The sequence below is a fragment of the Sus scrofa genome, chromosome 6 (genome assembly GCF_000003025.6).
Source record: "Sus scrofa isolate TJ Tabasco breed Duroc chromosome 6, Sscrofa11.1, whole genome shotgun sequence".
Lineage (NCBI taxonomy): Eukaryota > Metazoa > Chordata > Mammalia > Artiodactyla > Suidae > Sus > Sus scrofa.
In genome coordinates, this window is record NC_010448.4 from 49,710,594 (window position 1) to 49,731,460 (window position 20,867).

The 20,867-nt window shown below is 51.4% G+C and overlaps 1 protein-coding gene across 1 annotated transcript; it reads left to right on the forward strand.

The window, feature by feature from the left end:
- DEDD2 (death effector domain containing 2) lies at positions 355-19,864 on the forward strand. The gene is given in 6 exon segments (XM_013988629.2): positions 355-498; positions 955-1,457; positions 2,969-3,009; positions 3,012-3,090; positions 7,985-8,125; positions 16,012-19,864. Coding segments are annotated over 5 exon segments (981 nt in total). The 5' UTR covers positions 355-498; positions 955-1,129; the 3' UTR covers positions 16,404-19,864.

The window sequence follows — 20,867 nt, forward strand, 5'->3', positions numbered from 1 at the left end:
GAGAGTCCAAGTCCCTATCATAAAAGGTCTAGGTGCTACTCTGGAGTCAGGACGGTCGTGATTGTGGTCCTTCGCCATGGGCATCAGGAGCAGTGGTAAAGTAGGAGCCTAGGTCATGATTAGGAGGGAGCTGTAGCCCGTGACATTAGTAGTTTCAACAGGTCGTGACACGGGGGAACAAAGAATCCGTGGCTTATGCCGCGGGCAGAAGCAATCCTGCAAAGGGGTCCCAGAAGCAGCTCAGACGCTGAACAGCTCTCGGTCTGCGCAGGCGCAGCAGAGGCGGTGCAAACGCTCCAGTTGGGGAAGCAGTCCCGGGGGGAGGGGCTTGGAAGCCTCACTGCGCATGCGCCTAGGGGGCGTGTCGGTCGCACCTGCGCGAGTTGGGGGAAGGAGGAGGGGCGAGGTGACGCAGGCGTAATAATAGAGAAGGTGCCAGAAAGATCCAAAACAAGTGGCTGTGGCCATCGCCCAGGAGTCTTCAGACGCCGGAATTCGGTGAGGATCTAGAGAGATCTAAGAGCGACTGGTGGCGGTAGACTGGACCAACCTGGGTGCTGGGGAGAGGGCGGTACCGCCCTTACGGGGCTCTGGGCTCGGGTTCCGACTGCGCTACCCGTGTGGAGCGAAGGACTGCTTTGGTCCGGGCAGAGGGTCACTTTTGGACGGCACCACTTAGGTGGAGCTGTGGGGCTGATCGGACTGTACCACTGGACAGAGTCAAGGGGCATGTCCGGACATTGGTACTCAAAGTCAAAGGGCAGTCGGAAAGGTGCCGTGCGTTGGGTCCCCAGGCTTGTTTCGAATGAATCTCTTGGGTCCGGAGGCTTGTTTGGAACATACCACCCGGGGAGGGGCGTTCGGGCTTGGCCAGCCGGAGTGGTTGGAGGACTAGTGGGGTCTGGCGTCTCGACCTGTTACTAGGGGACCTCGGGCGATACCATTCTCTTGTAGGAAAAGGGGGAGGCTAACACGGCTGGGACTTGAGGGTGGCCCTGCCCGGCGGCACGCAGCAGGAGAGACGCACCGGCGGCAGTGAGGTCCAGGCCCCCGCGTAGCTGACCACAGACCCCGCTGTGTGGGTTCTAGGCCCTCGTTCCGAGCTGGTTCCGCCTCCTCTCCCCCGGGTATGGCGCTGTCCGGGTCGACCCCGGCCCCGAGTTGGGAGGAGGATGAGTGCCTGGACTACTACGGGATGCTGTCGCTTCACCGCATGTTCGAGGTGGTGGGCGGGCAACTGACTGAGTGCGAGCTGGAGCTGCTAGCCTTCCTGCTGGACGAGGTCCCAGGCGCCGCCGGCGGCCTAGCCCGCGCCCGCAGCGGCCTGGAGCTGCTGCTGGAGCTGGAGCGCCGCGGGCAGTGCGACGAGAGCAACCTGCGGCTGCTGGGGCAACTCCTGCGCGTGCTGGCCCGCCACGACTTGCTGCCGCACCTGGCGCGCAAGCGGCGCCGGCCAGGTATGGTTGACTGGGCGGGTGACACACTTCCGGTGGGGAGAGGGCCTTGCTGCCAGATGTGGGGAGTGCCATATCGGACAATGTACATCCCATCTCACGCTTTCCTCCCCCTTGGGTATCAAAGAGAAACATAAGCGGGAGGAGGCATGGCATTGGGAGGGGTGAGCTTGTGGAGTTTGGCCGCATCAATATCAGTGTTTGTGGCCACTGTTCACGGAAGGTTTATTTCATGCCAGGCACAGCGGTCAGCCCTTCTTATATATGTACTGTTACCTTATATCCTATTGGTAATCCTAAGAGGAAGTCCTGTCACTGTTCCCACTGTATAGGGAAAACGGGTTCAGAAGAGTTAAGCAGCTTGCCTACATAAAATAATTAAATTCTGTGCGCCTAGAGAATGGGGAAGAGGGGACAGGAGATACAGCGTGACGTGGCTGACAAAAGTGTTTGTTCTATGAGGCTTACATTTAGTAGGGGTTTCAGACTTTAAGACAAATGAAGGATTTACTTTTTAGATGTGTTTATAGGAAGACTGAAACAAAGTGGTGGAGCAGAGAGAGAGAGAGTGGGGAATTGAGTGCCTCAGAGTGAAGGGAGGCCCTTTTAAGATTCTATTACCAGTCAAGACCTTTCTGAAAAGATGACATTTGAACTGAGGCTGTACAGCCGCCATGGTGCATAAATCTCAGAGGAGAAAATTCCAGACAGAGGGAAAGGCAGGCTTTTAAGCCCTGAGACAGCGGCGAGTTTGGCATTATCAGAGGCCAGTGTGGCAAGAGTAGAGATCTAAGTAAGGACAGAGAGAGGTAGGTGAGAAGCTATGTCACACACAAGCTTGCAGACCAGGAAGTGGGAGTTAGGATTAAAACCCTGCTGGTTTGTCTCCAGAGTTGATGCCCTTAGTTCTTGTGAGGGGAGTACTCCTAGAGGACAGCGGTCATGAGAAGGAGAGGAGCTGGGAGGGTTTAAGGCATGGGAGCCCCTTGTGTGCATAGTCTCTGAACTGTTGCACTTTTGGCTGGGTTGCTAGAGGTTCTGTGGCTAGTTCGGGGAGGGTGCTTGTGAGCTTCCCTGCTCAGGGCAAGCCCATGGGATTTGGATAACCAGGAGAAGGGCAGAACTGGGCATTGCTGCAAAAATATATCTGGAGGTCAGGCCGTGGAAGAGAGGATTTAAGCAGCCTGCAGAGGCTTGCTTACCCCTGGGGGCCTAGGAAGAACCGGGGCAATTGACTAGGGGTAGCATTGCAGGAATCCTGACCAGAACTCTGCTTACAGAATAACCTTGACAGTTAGAGCTGCTGTAGCTATGGTTGGGGTGGCCCTGGGAGGTGATGAGTCTTTTATCCTGGCCTGAGGTGTTTCTGAGGGAGTGGGTATGTGGGCTTTGACTGCTGGGGAGCTCAGGTACCCTGTGGGGCAGGCATTTGTCTCAGGGGTTGGGAATTGGAGGCTGGGCCTGGAAGAGGCTGGAGGCTTTGAATACTTCTTTCCATTTTTCTTTCTCCTCAGTCTCTCCAGAACGCTACAGCTATGGCACATCCAGCTCTTCCTCAGAGAGACTGAGAGCAGCTGCCGGCGCCGTCGGCAGTCGAGCCGTTCTTCAAATGCTCAGCAGGATCAGTGGGAGACAGGTGAGCCCAGCCCACCCCTGCAGGTGTGACAGCAGTGTCCTCTCTTCCTTCTGAACCCTGATAAACCTATCCCATCCTGATCCATCAAGAAAGGGGCCCCGGGGGTGATTCTGTTTCAGTATTGCTGTGTGTGTTTATTATTGCTGCAAAAGCATGTGTCCAGAAGCAAGGAATGGAATTGTTTCTTGTGGTTTTATATTTCACCTCAGTGGCATCACATCATGGGTGTCATTCTTAACATGGCTGTTTTTGTTGGATGTGTTTCTTTTTTTTTTTTTTTTTTTGTCTTTTTTTGCTATTTTTGGGCCGTTCCTTCGGCATATGGAGGTTCCCAGGCTAGGGGTCGAATCGGAGCTGTAGCCACTGGCCTACGCCAGAGCCACAGCAACTCGGGAACCGAGCCGCATCTGCAACCTACACCACAGCTCATGGCAACGCCGGATCGTTAACCCACTGAGCAAGGGCAGGGGCCGAACCCAAAACCTCATGGTTCCTAGTCGGATTTGTTAACCACTGCGCCACGACGGGAACTCCTGGACATGTTTCTGAGATTTATTCATGGTGGGTATCTCTAATTGATTTAATTTAATTTCTTTCTTTTTTTTTTTTGTCTTTTGAAGACCGCACCTGTGGCATATGGAGGTTCTCAGGCTAGGGGTCGAATCAGAGCTGTAGCCGCCAGCCTTCACCACAGCTCATGGCAGCGCCAGATCCTGAACCCACTGAGCGAGGCCAAGGATCGAACCTACAACCTCACGGTTCCTAGTTGGATTTGATAACCACTAAGCCATGAGGGAAACTCCAATGGTTTCATTTAACTTCTGTGCCGATTAATTTATCTACTGTCCTTCCTTCTACCAATTTTTTTTTTTTTTTTTTTTTTTTTTTTTTTTTGGTCTTTTTGTCTTTTTAGGGCATATGGAGGTTCCCAGGCTAGGGGTCCAATCAGAGGTGCAGCTGCTGGCCTATGCCACAGCCACACCAGATCTGAGCCGCGTCTAAGACCTACACCACAGCTCATGGCAACGCCAGATCCTTAACCCACTGAGTAAGGCAGGGATCGAACCCGCATCCTCATGGATACTAGTCAGATTCTTTTCTGCTGAGCCACGATGGGAACTTCACCTCTCCCAATTTTTTTTTTTTTTTTTTTTTTTTTTTTTTTGTCTTTTTGCCATTTCTTGGGCTGCTCCCGTGGCATATGGAAGTTCCCAGGCTAGGGGTCTAATTGGAGCTGAAGCCGCTGGCCTACACCAGGGCCACAGCAACGCTGGATCCGAGCTGTGTCTGCAACCTACACCACAGCTCATGGCAACCCCGGATTGTAACCCACTGAGCAAGGGCAGGGATCGAACCCAAAACCTCATGGTTCCTAGTTGGATTCGTCAACCACTGCTCCACAACGGGAACTCCTCTCCCAATTTTTTAATCATTCAAAGGATTTCAGGGAAGTTGAAAGATTAGTAAGTACAGTGAACATGCCCATATCTTCTGGTAGTTTTAACATTGTACTGGTTTTGCTTTATGTGTGTGTATGTATAATTCTAGTTTTTTTGTTGTTGTTGGATTCTTTGAAAGTAAATTATAGGCATTAGGACATTTTACCCCTAAATTAGCAGGCATCTCCTGAGAATAAGGAGATTTTCTGATACCACTTCAAGACTATTATCATACCTAAGAAAGGACATAAGTGCTAATTCTCTGATAGCCTGATCATTCATTTTCAGATTGTCTCAAAATTGTCTGCATCTTCAGATTCCACTCATGGTTATATTATTGTGCACTCACTTATCAGTCTCCTTAATCTCTCGCTATAGAACGAATTTTCCTCCAATACCTTTTTCCTTTTTTCCCCATGACATTGACCTCTTGACCCTACCAGGCCACTTGTTTTGTTCAGTGTCCTATTTCCAGATGTGTCTGATAATTTCCTGATGGTTTGTTTAACTTATTCTTCTGTCCTGTATGTTTTTGAAATTGGGTTTGGAGAGTTGGTTAAATTCAGGTTACGTATTTTTGGCATGAATGCCCCTTGGTTGATAACTGTGGGCTTCATATTAGGAAATGTCAGGAGGCACATAAGGCGTGGTTTTCCTATTGTGAGTGAGCAAGTTTGATCACTTGGATAAGGTAGTATCTGTCATATTTATCCTTTGTATAGAGACATTTTCCCTTTGTGGTTAGTGAATAATCTGAGATATACTTTGACATATCCTGTTCCCCAAAAGTATCCCCAGTGGGTTTAGCAGCCATTGGTGTTCCCTGCCTGAACAAGTTATTACATTGGTGTTCACAAAATGGTGATTTTATAATTTTTTATTTTTTTGGCCACACCTATAGCATGTGGAAGTCGTGGGCCAGGGATTGAATCAGCTCCACAGCAGTGACCCAAGGAATGCTTCTAATTCTTTTCTGTCTGTTAGCTGGCATTTTCTCAAGAGGAGTTTTACTTTTCTCTTTCCCTCCCTCCCTTTTTATTTAGTGGAGGGTATCACCATGGACTCACGTTCTTATTTATTTACTATGTTATAATCAATTAGTTATTCCTCCCGATGTTCAAATTGGCTAGCTCCTATGTCTTTTTGTTGTGTCTCCATATTCTTTGGGTGCTTCCTGCTGTGTAGGACTGTAGGATGTCCTGGATGCACTTGTATTTTCCTTTCCCCAGCCTTGGAATCAGATGTTTCCAGAGGCCGTGGTATTTGGAGACCAAGATCTGGGTGCTGAGTGTGTGCATTGTTTCTGGGCTGTTTTTAGTGAACAGAGCTAGGGGTGTGCTTTTTTTTTTTTTTTTTTCCTTCCTTCCTTCCTTCCTTTTTTTTGGCCATACCTGTGGCATGTCAATTTCCTGGGCCAGGGAGTGAACCCATGCCACAGCAGCAATCCATGCCTTAGCAGTGACAGTGCTGGATCCTTAAACTGCTAGGCCACCAGGGAATGCTGAGAAACTGTGCTTTTAAATAAGTGTTCATATTAGTGTTTTCAATTCAAAGTGAACACTACAAAGATTTTTTTGTATTACACTGAAAATCTTGGTTCTTAATAATAATTAAGGCATGGGTTTATTTGCTTTATTTTACAACAGTAATAAAGTAGCTTCAAAATTACAATGTGAGCATTAGTGCTGATTTGTCTACTGAATGAAATACAAGATTTTTTGTGGCTCTAATTGTTTTCAGAGTATATCCTACTGAGAATTTACAGTGAGAATGTTCTTCCTAGTTACTTGAAATCATTTTATCTTCCTGTTTGTTGCCAGTTATATATACAGTTAGATTTATTTGTTTCTGTTTGTGTTTAACTTTATAGTTGTTAATTTTTTGAATTTGTAAACCATTTACATGATTCTAAAATCAAAATTAAAGTAGGTAAAGGACTTCCCTCTATGGTGCAGTGGATTAAGAAGCCAACTGCAGGAGCTCCCACTGTGGCACGACAGGATCAGCAGCATCTTGGGAGTGCTGGGACATGGGTTCGATCCTTGGCCCAGCACAGTGGGTTAAGGATCTGGCATTGCTGAAGCTGTGGCTTAGGTCACGACTGTGGCTTGGATCTGATCCCTGGCCCAGGGGCTCCATATGCCGCAGGTCAGCCAAAAAAAAATGTAAAAGAAAAAAAAAGAGAACAACTGCAGCAGCTTGGGTGTCTCAGATTCAGTCCCTGGTTCAGGAACTTCCGTATGTCATAGGTGAGGGCATAAAAAACAAAACAAAACAAAAATTAAGGTATATTAAAAAAGACGTTCTTTCTTTTTTTGGGGGCGGTCTTTGTCTTTTTAGGGCTACACCCATGACACATGAAGGTTCCCAGGCCTAGGGGTCGAATTGGAGCTATAGCTGCCAACCTACACCATAGCCACAGCAACACAGGATCCGAGCCACGTCTGCAAGCTACACCGTAGTTCACGCCAATGCCACATCTTTAATCCACTGACCGAGGCCAGGGCTTGAACCAGCGTCCTCATGGATACTAGTCAGGTTCGTTAACCACTGAGCCACGATAGGAACTCTAAAAAGATGTTCTTGGAAGTGTCATTTCCATTGTTGTCTCCCTCCCCCTCAATAGATAATCAGTTTCATTCATTTCATTTCATTTCATTTCATTCATTCATTCATTTCATTCATTCAGTGTCTCATCTTGGAAAAATAGCAGATATGTATATATTCTTTTTTTTTTTTTTTTTTTCTTTATCTTTTTGCCTTTTCTAGGGCTGCTCCTGTGGCATATGGAGGATCCCAGACTAGGGGTCGAATCGGAACTGTAGCCACCGGCCTTCGCCAGCGCCACAGCAACGCAGGATCCAAGCCGCGTCTGTGACCTGCACCATAGCTCACGACAACGCCAGATCCTTAACCCACGGAGCGAGGCCAGGGATCGAACCCGCAGCCTCATGGTTCCTAGTTGGATTCGTTAACTACTGAGCCACGACAGGAACTCCAGATATGTATATATTCTTTTTCTTCCTTTTTTTTTTGATAAACATAGCAAACTATAGATAGTTTTTTTTTGTATACCTCCTTTTATTTTATTAGGCAGCGCATCTAGAAATTACTCTGTATTCTTTCGGCCAGACATTTACGTTGTTTTCAGATTTACAGAGTTAGAAACTGGAGACAGTGTGGCAGTGACTGTTGTCTGTCTGTTTCCTGGTGCGAGCATTCAGGTTTCTCTAGGGTCACTCCTGGGGGTGGGACTGCCAGGTGGTGGGATGTGCTCATCTGTCCTTCTGGATGATGCTGCCTTGGACGTATTCTCCATTTTATGGTCCAGGAAGCAGAGGAGCGCTCCCAGCATCTCGCAGCATGGACTCTAGCCTTGAGCACTTCCTCGGGCACCCACCTTGGTGCTTCACCTATCATCTGGTCCTTAACCCAGCCCATCTTTGTCTCCTCAGGTTCCCCTCCAGCCAAGCGGCAGCGGCGGAGTCGTGGCCGTCCCAATGGTGGTGCCAGACGGCGGCGGAGAGGGGGCCCAGCCGCACCCCAGCAGCAGCAAGAGCCAGCCAGGCCCACCTCAGAAGGCAAAGTGACCTGTGGTAGGTGCCTGTGTGTGTGGCAGGGAGTGCATGCACAGTCCCCGTGTTAGGCTGTAGAGCTGGAGGGTGGGGGAGGCGGGCCCTCGTCTGGGCTGTGACACCTAGGGGAGGCAGTGGCTCCATGCGTCTGTTCAGCACAGTGGAATCCTTATTCTTTCCCTTGTTCTTACTGTTGACGTCTTGCTTGTCTATATCCTACCCATAGTTAAAGGATTATGTTGTGTGCCACTGCCTCCAGGAAACCTTCCCTGATAGCCCCATGCACTCAATTTCGTTTGTAGGTGGAGAAGTGAGCCAGGCAGGGGCCAAGCAGCTGGGCCTGGCAGGCCTCAGAGCAGATCAAGTTGGATTTTATTCTATGTGTCAAGTGCTGTGCAAGGGTTTTTAGCTGGGAGTGTGGTGATCTGATACCAGTTTGTAAGGGAATTCTGATTCCATCTGGAAAATAAGTTAATAAATGAGTTAGAATTTGCTAAGTGCTTAGAACGGTGCTGGACACGTAGCACATGCTCTGTCAGGTGCACATGAAGTAAACTCAGCAAAGCGGAAGCAGTCCATCAAGGATGAGGCAGAGGTCTGGCCTGGGATAGTGGCGGTGGAGAGGGTGAGAAGGAGGTGGGCTTAAGGAAATAAAACACTTTGGGTATAGGACCGGCAGGCAAGTGGGGCTGTGTGGGCTGGGGACTCTGTTGTGCAGACTCATGCAGACCTTGCACTTGAGAAACTCCCCCTGGTCCTGAGGGGAGGGCACAGTGGGTGGACACTCTTTCTCACACAGCCCCACACACCCTTCTGGTACCTGCTTCTCTGCGTTGGGCAAGCCTTGGGTCACAAAGGGTATCAGCTAGCGAGAGGCTTAGGCTGAGGCGGGTCGGGAGGTGGAATTACAGGCGCGGGAAGATGAGGATGGGGGTGGCAGCAGCTCTGCGTTTCTCAAGAGACCGCAGCCTGTCTGCAGAGCTTTTAGGCTCCTCCTAGTGCCCATCGCAGCCCCCCAGACCCTGGGCAGCCCATCCAATCCATAGATGAGGCAGTAGATGCCTATGCTGGGTGTTGTCAGAAGGAACAGAGCAATAGAGCTGGTCTTTGAGGAGGTGGCTGTTCTGTCGTGACTCTTCTCCACGTCAGGCAGACCAGAGCCACCCACTGGCAAAATAGCCTGGAAAGTCACTGCTTCCTTAGGGAGGCTTGGGAGGGTCTTGCTAGTGGAGGCTTCAGGTCTCTTTTCTGAGGGTGGGGAGGTTAACCTGGGTGTGGCTGGCTCTTGATGCGGGGATGGGTGAGCAGGTCTGACTGCTGACTCACCAGGTAGGGTGGGGCTGGAGTGAGGCTCTCCCCAGTAGGGCCCTGGTTTTCCCCTCTGGAAATGGAGACGGCTTAATCCCAAAGGAGAAGGAGGCCTCTCTAGACCTGAATGAGGAAGGGGCCTACCATTCTTGCCCCCTCCTCACCTGTGACAGATACGGGGATTGACCCCCAGTCGGCCACCCTCCACTGAGGTAGAGAACCGGACTAACCTGAGGGCCTCAGAGTGTGAGGAAGGGGCCATGGGGCATCCTGGGCTCAGACACAGAACCTGTGACTTTCTGCATCCCTCTCAGGGCTTCTGCTGTACACTGTGCTGCTGGGTGTGCTACTCACTTGACCTTGAATTCTCAAGATTGCCCTTGAGGTAGTGATGACATCCCCCATTGTGCAGAGTGGCAGGGCTGGGCTGAAGCTCAGGTTTGTTTGTTTGGTTATTCCACATGTATTTAGAGAGCACTTATTATGTGCTTACATCCTAGTGACAGGAGGGCCTGGCTCTCATGGAGCTTGTGTTGTGGTGGGAGCAGAAAGCTACGAGAAGGAGAGAAACTTCAGATATCAGTTGTGAAGAGGAACACAGCAGGGCTAGCCGGCAGAGGATGATGGGAAATGCAGTTCGAGATGTATTTTCAAGATAGGGTGGTCTAGGAGAGTCTCTCAGAGGAAGAGAGGGAGGAGGATGCGGATAGCTGGGGAAGGGTGTTTCAGATAGAGGGACAGCAGGAGGGAAGGCCTGAGTGGGAACGTGCCATTAGTGGTGATGGGATCTCGAGGAAGCTGGAAGGGTTGAAGCGGAGCCACAGCAACGCCAGATCCGAGCCTCATCTGCAACCTACACCACAGCTCACGGCAACCCCAGATCCTTAACCCACTGATCGAGGTCAGGGATCGAACCTGCATCCTCATGGTTCCTAGTCAGATTCATTTCTGCTGCGCCACCACGGGAACTCCTGATGTTTTTATCAAGCTCACCTCCTGGGTGGCATCGTGCTCCCTTCTCAGGAGGCCGGCAGAGGCTGCTTATCTTTAATGCCCTTGGCTGTGTCGTCTTCTCACTGCCTCTCTCCATTAGTTTAGGAGAGGCTGATGAACTTATAGTTGACACGCTGACTCTGTGCCTTGGGGAAGAGACTGGAGCAGGGGAGGCATCCAGCTGTTGTCCAGAGGAGGGTGGTGCTGGCCCTGGGTGTGGCATCAGAGGGCGGAGTCTGTCCCTTTAAGCTTGCTGGCTGCTTCTCTCTGCCAGGCATGGGAGCACAGGTCCTCTCTGTCCTTAGCCTTTCCTCCTAGTAACTCCCAGAGGGGAGGCCTGAGTAGATTCATCCCTGGTCTCCAGCCACAGTCAGCACAGTGTCTGGCATACAAGGCTGCTCACCTGCTCACCTAGGCCTGTCTCTCATACCTTCCCTGGTCTTCCGCTGGGCAGCCCCTTCTGTTTCCCTCTGTGGGCCATTCTGCTGCAGGAGAGAGATTGGTGAGACGTGGGCTGGGGGACAAGAGGGTGCTAGGGCCCATCTGAGTGCCGGAAGCAAGAGCAGCTCTTCCCTCGCCCTGGGACAGGGAGCATTTCCCTGCCAGTGGAGAGGGACTGTGAACAAATGCCTGGTGTTCCTGGCTAGAGGAAACTATTCAGCTAGGTCTCAGCCCAGGTCACGTGGGTGCTGGGTGCTCTTCCCGTGTGCACCCTCACTGTCATACCTGGGCTGGTCCATATACTTCTCTCCATGTGTCTGGCTTCCATCCTGAGCCAGCCACCTTTGGCCCGCCTGGGTTCTATTCCTTACTGTCCTGCTGCTTCTGCAGAGCAGCCCGGGTTGTCTCCGTGACTTGATGAGGCCACTTCCTTCGTGCTGTTCTCAGAGGACTCATTATGTACAAGGCACTGGCCTCAGCCCTCTATCTGCACCCAGCCATGTAGTCCTTATAGTGGCTCCATGAGAACAGGTGCTGGGGTGAGGTGGTTTTATGGAGGAGGCCCCCAGATTCCCTACCCTGGCCGCCAGGGCATGGTCAGCCCCGCCCCTCCAGTTGTCCCCTTGTGCCCTTTTCCATCATGGTCCAGCCTGTGAATTCCCCAAGTTCATTTACTGCCTCTGGATTTTTCATATACGCCGTTCTCTCTTCTGGGAATGCTGCTCTGCTCTTTTCACTGTGTTCCTGTCTCGACCTACTTGTCTTCTTCACATTTCACTGCAAACATCACTTCCTAGAGAGGCCCTCTCTGATCATTTCGATCTAAATTACAACTCACTCTCTATAATTTTCTCTCCTGACCCTTGGGATGGCTTTCAATTATAGACTTCACATAGCCATGGTTGTTTGAGAGGCAGCAAACAGGATAGGGATAGTTAAAAGCTTTGGTGCTCTGGAGCCAGGCATCTTGGTTGAAATTCCAGCTCAACCACTTCTGCCTCTTTGGCCTCAGGCAGGTGACTCATCCTGTATCCACGAGGACGAAGGTTCAATCCTGGGCCTCGCTCAGTGGGTTAACGATTCAGCGTTGCCATAAGCTGCAGTGTAGCTGCTCGGATCTGGCGTGGCTGTGGCTGTGGTGTAGGCCAGCAGATGCAGCTCCAATTTGACCCCTAGCCCAGGAACTTCCATGTGCCGCTGGTGCGGCCTTAGAAAATGAAAAAATAAATTATAAATAAATGAAATTTTACCTGCATGTTTAATAATAAAAAAAAGGTTGGTAGATGTGCAGCGTGTGAAGGTAGTGTAGTACGCACTGTATAAAAGGCCCCTGTGGGTGAGCTGAGGAGAGAAGTAAGGAGAGCGCTCGAGACGCCCGTGGTTCAGGCCGGGGCTGGAGCCGTGGCTCAGATGATGCATGTTTCTCCTTTTCCCTGGTGGAGCTTCCCTGTCCTCCTCTTCTGTGTGCCATCCTCTTGTATTCCAGACCAGAGGTTGGACTGTTTCCTCCGCTGTAAACAGGGTAATGAAAGTGCTGTGAGAACTCAGGGTTAAGATAGAGAAAGCACCCAGGGAGGGCCTGGCCCCCTTGAGGGGTCCTTGACTGGGGCTCACTTGGCTCCCAGCCCCATTTGTGGCGGGGCCCTCATGTCTGCCCAGCATTCCTGGCTGTTGGTAAATCTCTGTCGGATGGAGGAATGAATAGACACACGTGGGTTCACCCTGATCCTGCCCTCCTTCCACCCCTACCGTGCCCAGTGGGCTCTGGGCGAACAGATAGTCTCTACCGCCGGTCTGTGCCAAAGAGAAAGGCCACCTGGGAGGGGAGTCACTGGGCATTTGGGGCAGGGGAGATGGACAGGTTTTTTGAGTAAGGCTTGTGCTGGAAGCTTTGGCTGCAGGGCAGGGTCTGGTAGTCAGTAGTGGGGATTGAGGAGATAAGGGAGGAGGTTCACTCAGGGCCCCAGGTGAGAGAGGGCAAGACCTAGGCAGAGGCCCAGGGTGGGGGTAGAGGGGTGAGTGTCAAAATCACAGTTCCTGCTTTTGGGCACCTCTCTGTCTAGGCCCTGGGTCAGGTGCTTCACGAGCTGCCTGATTTAATCCTCATGACCTCATTGTGCAGCAGGGACCTCTTGTTTGTCTCTTTATGTTTTTCAGATGGGGAAACTGAGGCTCAGAGAGGTGAGGTCACATGCCCAAGGCCCCACAGCTAGAGAGTGGCAGAGCCGGGACTCGCCTCAAGGTCTGTCGGACTCCGCCACCAGGCTCTGTGCCTCTGCCACTGAGCAGCCCCGTGTGGCCTTGGACAGGTGCTGCTCCTCCCAGTCCCCTGTTCCCTGGCCCATGCTTTTTGAGGGCATGGTTAGACACTCATAGGAGTCAAGGATGTGGGCCCAAAGGTCTTATCTGGTCCTTAGAATGGGGGGAGCTGGGTCTGTGGGAAGTCCTGGAGGCTAAGGCTGGGCTGGTTTTCCTGGGCCTTAAGCAGAAAGGGTGAGGTTCCTCTCAAGGCAGAAGGAGGAACATTTGGGTTTTGGGGTGAGAGGAGGAAGTGGGTGGTGCTGAGAAGTTGCCTGGGGAAGCAGGGAACCTGCCTTCTGCTTTCTGCTCTGTCAGTGACACAGTCTGTGAAAGGTGAAGGGAGTCAGAGGCTTCACACTTCCCTTCTCAGAGCTTCAATTATCTCATCTGTCAGATGGATTGACTGTGGCCCCTGCCCCTAGGGCTGATCCCACTGAATCTCTAAGGGTAAACTGTTTGGGACCTCACAGTTGTTGGTGGCTGGCTTTTTTTTTTTGTCTTTTTAGGGCTGCACCCTCAGCATACAGAGGTTCCCAGGCTAGGGGTCAAATTGGACCTGTAGCTGCCAGCCTACACCTTAGTCACAGCAATGCAGGATCTGAGCAGCATCTGTGACCTACACGACAGCTCACAGCAACACTAGATCCTTAACCCATTGAGTGAGGCCAGGGATTGAACCTGCGTCCTCATGGATGCTAGTCAGATTTGTTTCTGCTGAGCCATGACAGGAACTCCTGGCTGCCATTCTTTAGCGGTCATCAGTCACCATGTATAGTGCTCTACTTTTATTTTTCATTTTTGTTTTAGTTTTTAATGTTTTAGAACTACACCTGTGGCATGTGTAAGTTCCCAGGCTAGGGGTTGAATTGGAACTGCAGCTGCCAACCTATACCACAGCTACAGCAAGGTGGGATCCGAGCCACATCTGTGACCTATACCACTGCTCCTGGCAATGCAGGATCCTTGACCTATTCATTGAGCAAGGCCTGTGATTGAACCTGCATCATCATGGATACTGTTCAGGTTCTTAATCTGCTGAGCCCCAACAGGAACGCCTTTATTTTTCATTTTTATTATTACTATTTTGGCTGCACCCACAGCAGGTGGAAGTTCTCCCACCCAAAGATTGAATCTGGGCCACAGCTGCTACCTACTCTGTAGCTGCGGCAATGCCGGATCCTTTAACCAACTGCTCTGGGCCTGGGATTGAATCCTCTCCTCTGCAGTGACCCAAGCTGCTGCAGTCAGATTCCTAACCCACTATGCCACACCAGGAACTCCACCATTGCACCATTTTAAATCATCTGACCAGCCCTTTTCCAGTAGGGATTGTCCCCTTGGTTTAGGCAGGACCCTGTCTCAGAGAGGTGGTAACTTGCGCCAGGTCACAGTTAGTGCCTGAAGGTTCTTGGGTTGGAATCGGCTCCACTGACTTGAAGCTGCTTTCTGGTGCATGGGAGGGTCAGTGACCCCTGTCATGCACTGCCACCCCTGGCCATGTGACCTTGGGTAAATCACATCACTTCTCTTTGTCTCCATTTTGTCTGTAAATTGGAGAGATAATAGGGCCTGCCCCACAGGGTTGTTTGTGAATTAATAAATGAGTTTGTGTGACTCTTGTCACAAACACTTGTTGTCATTTCCAGCTGATCCTCAGGACAGCCTGTGTTGTAAGTGGATAGGAGGTTCTGTTAGTAGCCCGATTCACTGATGGGAATTCAGTAATCACACAGGGAGGTGATAGGCCTGAGGTCACATTTACAGGGATAGCCTTGGAAATCCCATTCCTGTCCCCTGCACACAGCTGCCACCTGCCAAATGATTGGGTGGATGTGGACAGGGTTTTAAGCGAGGTCAACTCAGGCTGGCTTAAGCAAGAAGGAAATTGATGATAGCTGAAAATCCAGGTGCTCCAGGCACACAGGAAGAACTCAGGAGTCTTTTTCTCTCTATCCTTGGCCTTGTATAGGTTTCATTCTCTCCTCTCCTAGTGGCGAAATGGTCCCCAGAAGCTCTGGCTTACAGCGCAGCTTCTTAGTAGCCTCTGTGGAAAGAGAACTCCTGCTTCCAGTAGAGCGAGCCCAGTTCCTTCCTTGAGTTTCATGGGCTTGGTGCTGCTTGGTTGGGTGGGGTGGGCGAGAATGTGGTTGGCTCCACATGGTTTTAAGGCAGAAGAGGGACCTAAAAGCAAGTCCATTCATGCATGCATTGGTTCTTTCACAAATGCATATCAAGCACCTCCTGTGTGCCTTGGGGGTTATACAAGTGAACAAAACAGACAAAAATCCCTTCCTCCAGGGAACTCACATTGAGGAGAGACAGGTGATGCACCTGACAGTAAGGGAAAGCTTAGAGTGGGTTAGAAGTAAGTGGTATGTGCCTTGGGACGAAATGGAGCAAAGATCTGGGAACAGGGAATTCCGGAGGCCAGGTGGTGGTGGCGGTAAATAGGGTGGTTGGGGCAGGCTTGTTGGGAAGGCAGCATTTGAACAAGGGCCTGAAGAAAGTGAGGGAACAAGTCCTGCGGAGACTGGGGACTAAACATCCCCTGCTGAAGGAGAGGTAGTGCTGGGCGGAACCTGCTTGGTGGTGGGGGGAGCCGCAAGGAGGTGGTGAGACACGTGAGGGGAAGAGCAGGGTCACCAGGTCAGGAGGGAAGCCGAGTGAGGGTGTCACCCATACTTGGGTGTGGTTACCAGAAGGGGGAAGGATGTGGGGCTGATGCAGTGCACCCCCCGGTGGGGAACAGTGGGAGGAGGCTTGAGGGAGGGAGGAAGGGTGGCGGTCCCCCTCTTCCCCTGGTCCCCCAAGCTGTGTGTGTGTTGGGTGTTGGCTCACCCTAACTAGTCCCTCCTTCTCCTCAGATATCCGGCTCAGGGTGCGAGCAGAGTACTGTGAGCATGGGCCAGCCTTGGAGCAGGGCGTGGCATCCCGGCGGCCCCAGGCACTGGCGCGGCAGCTGGATGTGTTTGGGCAGGCTACAGCAGTGCTGCGCTCGAGGGACCTGGGCTCGGTGGTCTGTGACATCAAGTTCTCAGAGCTCTCCTATCTGGACGCCTTCTGGGGTGACTACCTGAGTGGGGCCCTGCTGCAGGCCCTGCGGGGCGTGTTCCTGACTGAGGCTCTGCGAGAGGCAGTGGGCCGGGAGGCTGTCCGCCTGCTGGTCAGTGTGGACGAAGCCGATTACGAGGCTGGCCGGCGCCGCTTGCTGCTGATGGAGGAGGAGGGAGGACGGCACTTGCCTGAGGCCTCCTGATCCTGGATCTGGCGGGATTGACCCACCTCCCAGCCTCCAGGCCACCTTCACCCTGGAGGACGATGACCATCTCTATCCCTAGAGGACTGTCACTCCAGCAGCTTTGAGGACTGCGACAGCCAGCCAGGCCCCTGGACAGACCCTCCCACAGGATGTGGGCTCTGAGGCCTAAACCACTTCCAGTTGAGTTTCCTTTCCCCCACCCCCCCACCCCCGCCTGTCCCCACCCCCCAGGTGTGTTCCCTCAGTTTTAGGAGGCCAGGGGGTCAGGCCTGCAGATCAGAAAGAAAGGGAGGCATAGCCACACACTCACCAAAGGCCCCTTGCGCATTGTTTCCATGGCCCTGGGCTTGTGTGCACATGCACACTGCTCTTTCTGAAATCTCCCCGGGGCTCCTGCCCTGGTCTGCTCTGCTTACTTCTTTGGCCTAAGGGCTTCTCTCTCAGGATCTCTGATTGTACTACCCCCAACCTTGGGCTTCAGGCATACCAGTGGGCACTGGAGCTGGGGTGCATCTGGGGCCTGCTCACCTTGCCCGCACATTTCTACAGCCAGCCAGGGCTCTGCCTGTTTTCCACACACAGGCCTGGCTCTCCACCTTCTGCTCCCTGGAGCTGCACACAGACTTCCTCATGGATCTACACCCAGAGTGTCACATCTGTTGTGGCAGCATCTGGCCAAGTGTCCCATTTCCCTGGAGACCAGGACCAGAAACCAACTTCCTTCTCAGAAAGGGAAGGCAAAGGCTGGGGGCTGATGGGAAAGGCCTTTTATGAATGACACCAATAAAACTGCCCTGGCTGGGGCATAGGTGGGCACTGATGTTCTCTAGGACTCTTTCTTTTATGTGCTGAAGGAAGGAGCTGAGGAGAGCCTGGTCCCAGTACCAACCTTTGAGTTCTTGGCCTAGTATAGAGCTGCAGGCTGCTATTCCTAGTCCTGAGACCAGCACTTCTTGCTGCCCTGTGGCTACAGCTGAGCTGATGGCTTCCTGCTCTTTCCCCACTCCTTGTTTAAGGGTATAGCAACTCAAGTTCCTTTATTTTAACGTTTGGCTGCATCAGTGGCATGCGGAAGTTCCCAGACCAGGGATCAAACCTACACCATAGCAGTGAAAAGGCCAGATTTTTAACCTGCTGAGCCATCAGAGAACTCTGGAACTCAATTTTCTTAAACGTTACCTGAGATTTTCCTTCCTAGGGGAGAAGGAAACCTGGACTGGGGAGATGGGGATGAGGTGGGCAGGGATTCCCAGACACTGGCTTTTCTGAGAGAGAAGGATGTACAGGGATAGATACAGTGGCAAGTCCAGGAGTCAAGACCTGGTCCAGCTGGTTGCTGTGTGACCCCACACTGTCTCCATTACCTTCCCTGGGAGGGAGTGAGGGTCTGTTGGGCACCTAGACAAGATCTATTTAATACTTAGCCACTGTGTGAAGTAGGGTTTTTACCCCAATGTTTGATAGGATTTGGGCTCACAGAGGTGATGTGACTTGCCAGAGGAGTAGAGAAACACTTGAGGTGGAAAACAGCTCTCCCCTAGTGGATGCAGTCAGGTTGGGAAGGCAGGTGGGGGCTTCTACCTTCTTTCTCCTTCCAGCTAGGGGACTCCTGGGCTTGGACTGGAGTAGGCTTTCTTTTCACCACCTTTCAAGATTTGGAGCCTTCCTCTACTGGGGGTTTTCAGCGCTTGAGTGTGGGAGCTGCTGCTTGTCCTCACCTCTGCTGGGCTAAATTCTGGCAGTTGCCTCTCCCTCAGGTCTTGGGGAAATTCCCACGACCGGAATTTCTGAATGGTGGGCTCCATCGCTTTACTGGAAAAGTAGTTCTGGCTCTAGCCCTGCTCTAGCCCCGCCCCTTCAGTTTCATGCTGAAGCCCCGCCCTATTCTTTAGGTCCGCCCTCCTACAGGCCCTGCCCCTTTCTTTAGACCCCTCCCTCTCCACCTTTTTCAGTTGGAGGCGGGGTTGGAGGGGGTTGCATCTTTTGTGGCACGTGCATACCGCGTGCATACCTCAGACCGGAAGTAAGGGAGCGCAAGCGCGAGTCCTCAAGCCGCACAGGCGCAGTGTGTGCCAGGAGCAGCGGCGGGAAACTTAAGGTGGTGTTGCCGCTTCCAGAGTCTGCTTGACCGCCTGCTCCGTGGAGCTTGCACGGGCTTGTCAGACCCGCGTTGGAAGTCTGACAAGAAGAGTCCTGAGGCCCAGAAGTGGGTCAGGCCCAGGCTTTGAGGACAGCCCAGGGAGATCAAAGAGCTTCAGGAGTCCGGAAAGATTCTACGGGGCATGGACAGGCTGCAGCCAAGGGAAATAGGGGACTGTGAGAGCTCAGAGGAAGGCAGGCCGTGATTTCACAGAGAGGAACCTGAAGCTGGCTCTTGAAGGATGGATAGGAATTCAGCACAATGACAGAGGGGCTATTCCTGGCAGAGAACAACCCTCGAGGAGTCCTTAGGGAACATTCCAGAATGGGATGTAGAGAGGAGATGGAAAGAGTCAAAGGTAAGTGCCAATGCAGAGAGTCAGCTGTGCCTTCATTGGGTCAGCAGTCACTTGTTACCTCAGTGCCGGCAGACACACAAGGGCCCTGACGATGACAATGTGAGGGGGCAACGTGAGGCAGGTCCATTGTGCCTGGGGCGTGGCAGCATATGTTCCTTAAGGCTCCCTGGGCAGGCTAGCCTTTGCTGGGGACCCTGAGAGGACTCTAGCCTGCGCACTGATTCTGGAGTGCTCCTATTCTGTGGGGTGAGACAGACTGGGACACCATGGGTCACAGTCCAGAGTGGCCAGTGACTGAAAAAGCAGCAGAGGCTGGAGGAGCCCAGATGACCCCTGGGTCGAGGGACCCAGGAAAGCTTCATAGATTGGAAAGCTCCCTGTTTTATTAAAAATTATCACCACTACCAGCAAGATACTTTTAAATTGTGAAATACAACATCAAGAAAAATACATAAGGAGTTCCCGTCGTGGCTCAGTGGTTAATGAATCCGACTAGGAACCATGAGGTTGCAGGTTTGATCCCTGGTCTTGCGCAGTGGGTTAAGGATCCAGCGTTGCCATGAGCTGTGGTGTAGGTGAGCTGTGGTGCAGGTCACAGACATGGCTTGGATCCTGCATTGCTGTGGCTGTGGTGTAGGCTGGTGGCTATAGCTCCAATTCGACCCCTAGCCTGGGAACCTCCATATGCCCTGGGAGCGGCCCTAGAAAAGGCAAACAAACAAACAAAAAAAGACTACCAGCACCCCAGAAGTCCCCCCACTCCCTTGTGTCATGTGTTCCCTCCTGATCACAATCCCCCTCTTTTCCTAGCTAGGAACCCTATCTTTTAGCTTTTACAATAATAATTTCTTGCTTTTCTTTAACTTTATAGTTTTATGTCACTCAATGATATAGTTAATTTTATCTTCTTATGAACTTGATACAAATGGAATCATACAGTATGCCCTCCATTGTGTCTGATTTCTTTTGTTCAATGTTGTGTTTGTGAGATTCTGTGTTTATTTGTAGTTGACTCATTTTTATTGCTGTGTAGTATTCATTGTATGAATATCCCACAGGTAGTTCATGCATTGCACTGTTGTTGGACATTGGTTTGGTAATGTAATGAATAAGGCTGCTGTGAACATTTTTTTTTTTTTTTTTTTTTGTCTTTTGTCTTTTTTTTTTTTTGTCTTTTTGCTATTTCTTTGGGCCGCTTCCACGGCATATGGAGGTTCCTAGGCTAGGGGTTGAATCGGAGCTGTAGCCACTGGCCTACGCCAGAGCCACAGCAACGAGGGATCCGAGCTGCGTCTGCAACCTACACCACAGCTCACAGCAACACCGGATCGTTAACCCACTGAGCAAGGGCAGGGACCGAACCCGCAACCTCATGGTTCCTAGTCGGATTCGTTAACCACTGCGCCACGACGGGAACTCCTGCTGTGAACATTCTTATGCTGTTTTGGCGGGGAGGAAACAAATGCTTATATGTCTGTTGGGATATACCCGGAAGGAGAATTGCTAGACATGGGCAAAAGCATGTTGAGGTTTGGTAGATACTGCTGAATTAGTTTCCATGGCCACTGTAACAAACACTACAAACCTGGTGGATTAACCCAACATAAATGTATTCTCTCACAGTTCTGAAGGCCTGAAGTCTAAAATTAGATTCACTGGGGCCAAGTCACGGTATTGGCAGGCCCGTACTCCCTTCAGAGGCTGTCGGTGAGAATTTGTTCTTTGCCTCCTCCTGCTTCTGGATGCTGGTGGATGCCCGGATCCCTTGGTTTGTGGTTGCATTACTCCAGTTTCTGCCTTTGTAGTTACATTGACTCCCTTTCTGTCAGTGTCAAATCTCCCCTTGCCTCTCTCATAAGAATACATGTGCTTGCGCTTAGGGCCCACACAAATAACCCAGGATAGTCTCCTTATTGCAGAATCTTTACTCACATCTGCAAAGTCCTTTTTTTTGCCACATAAA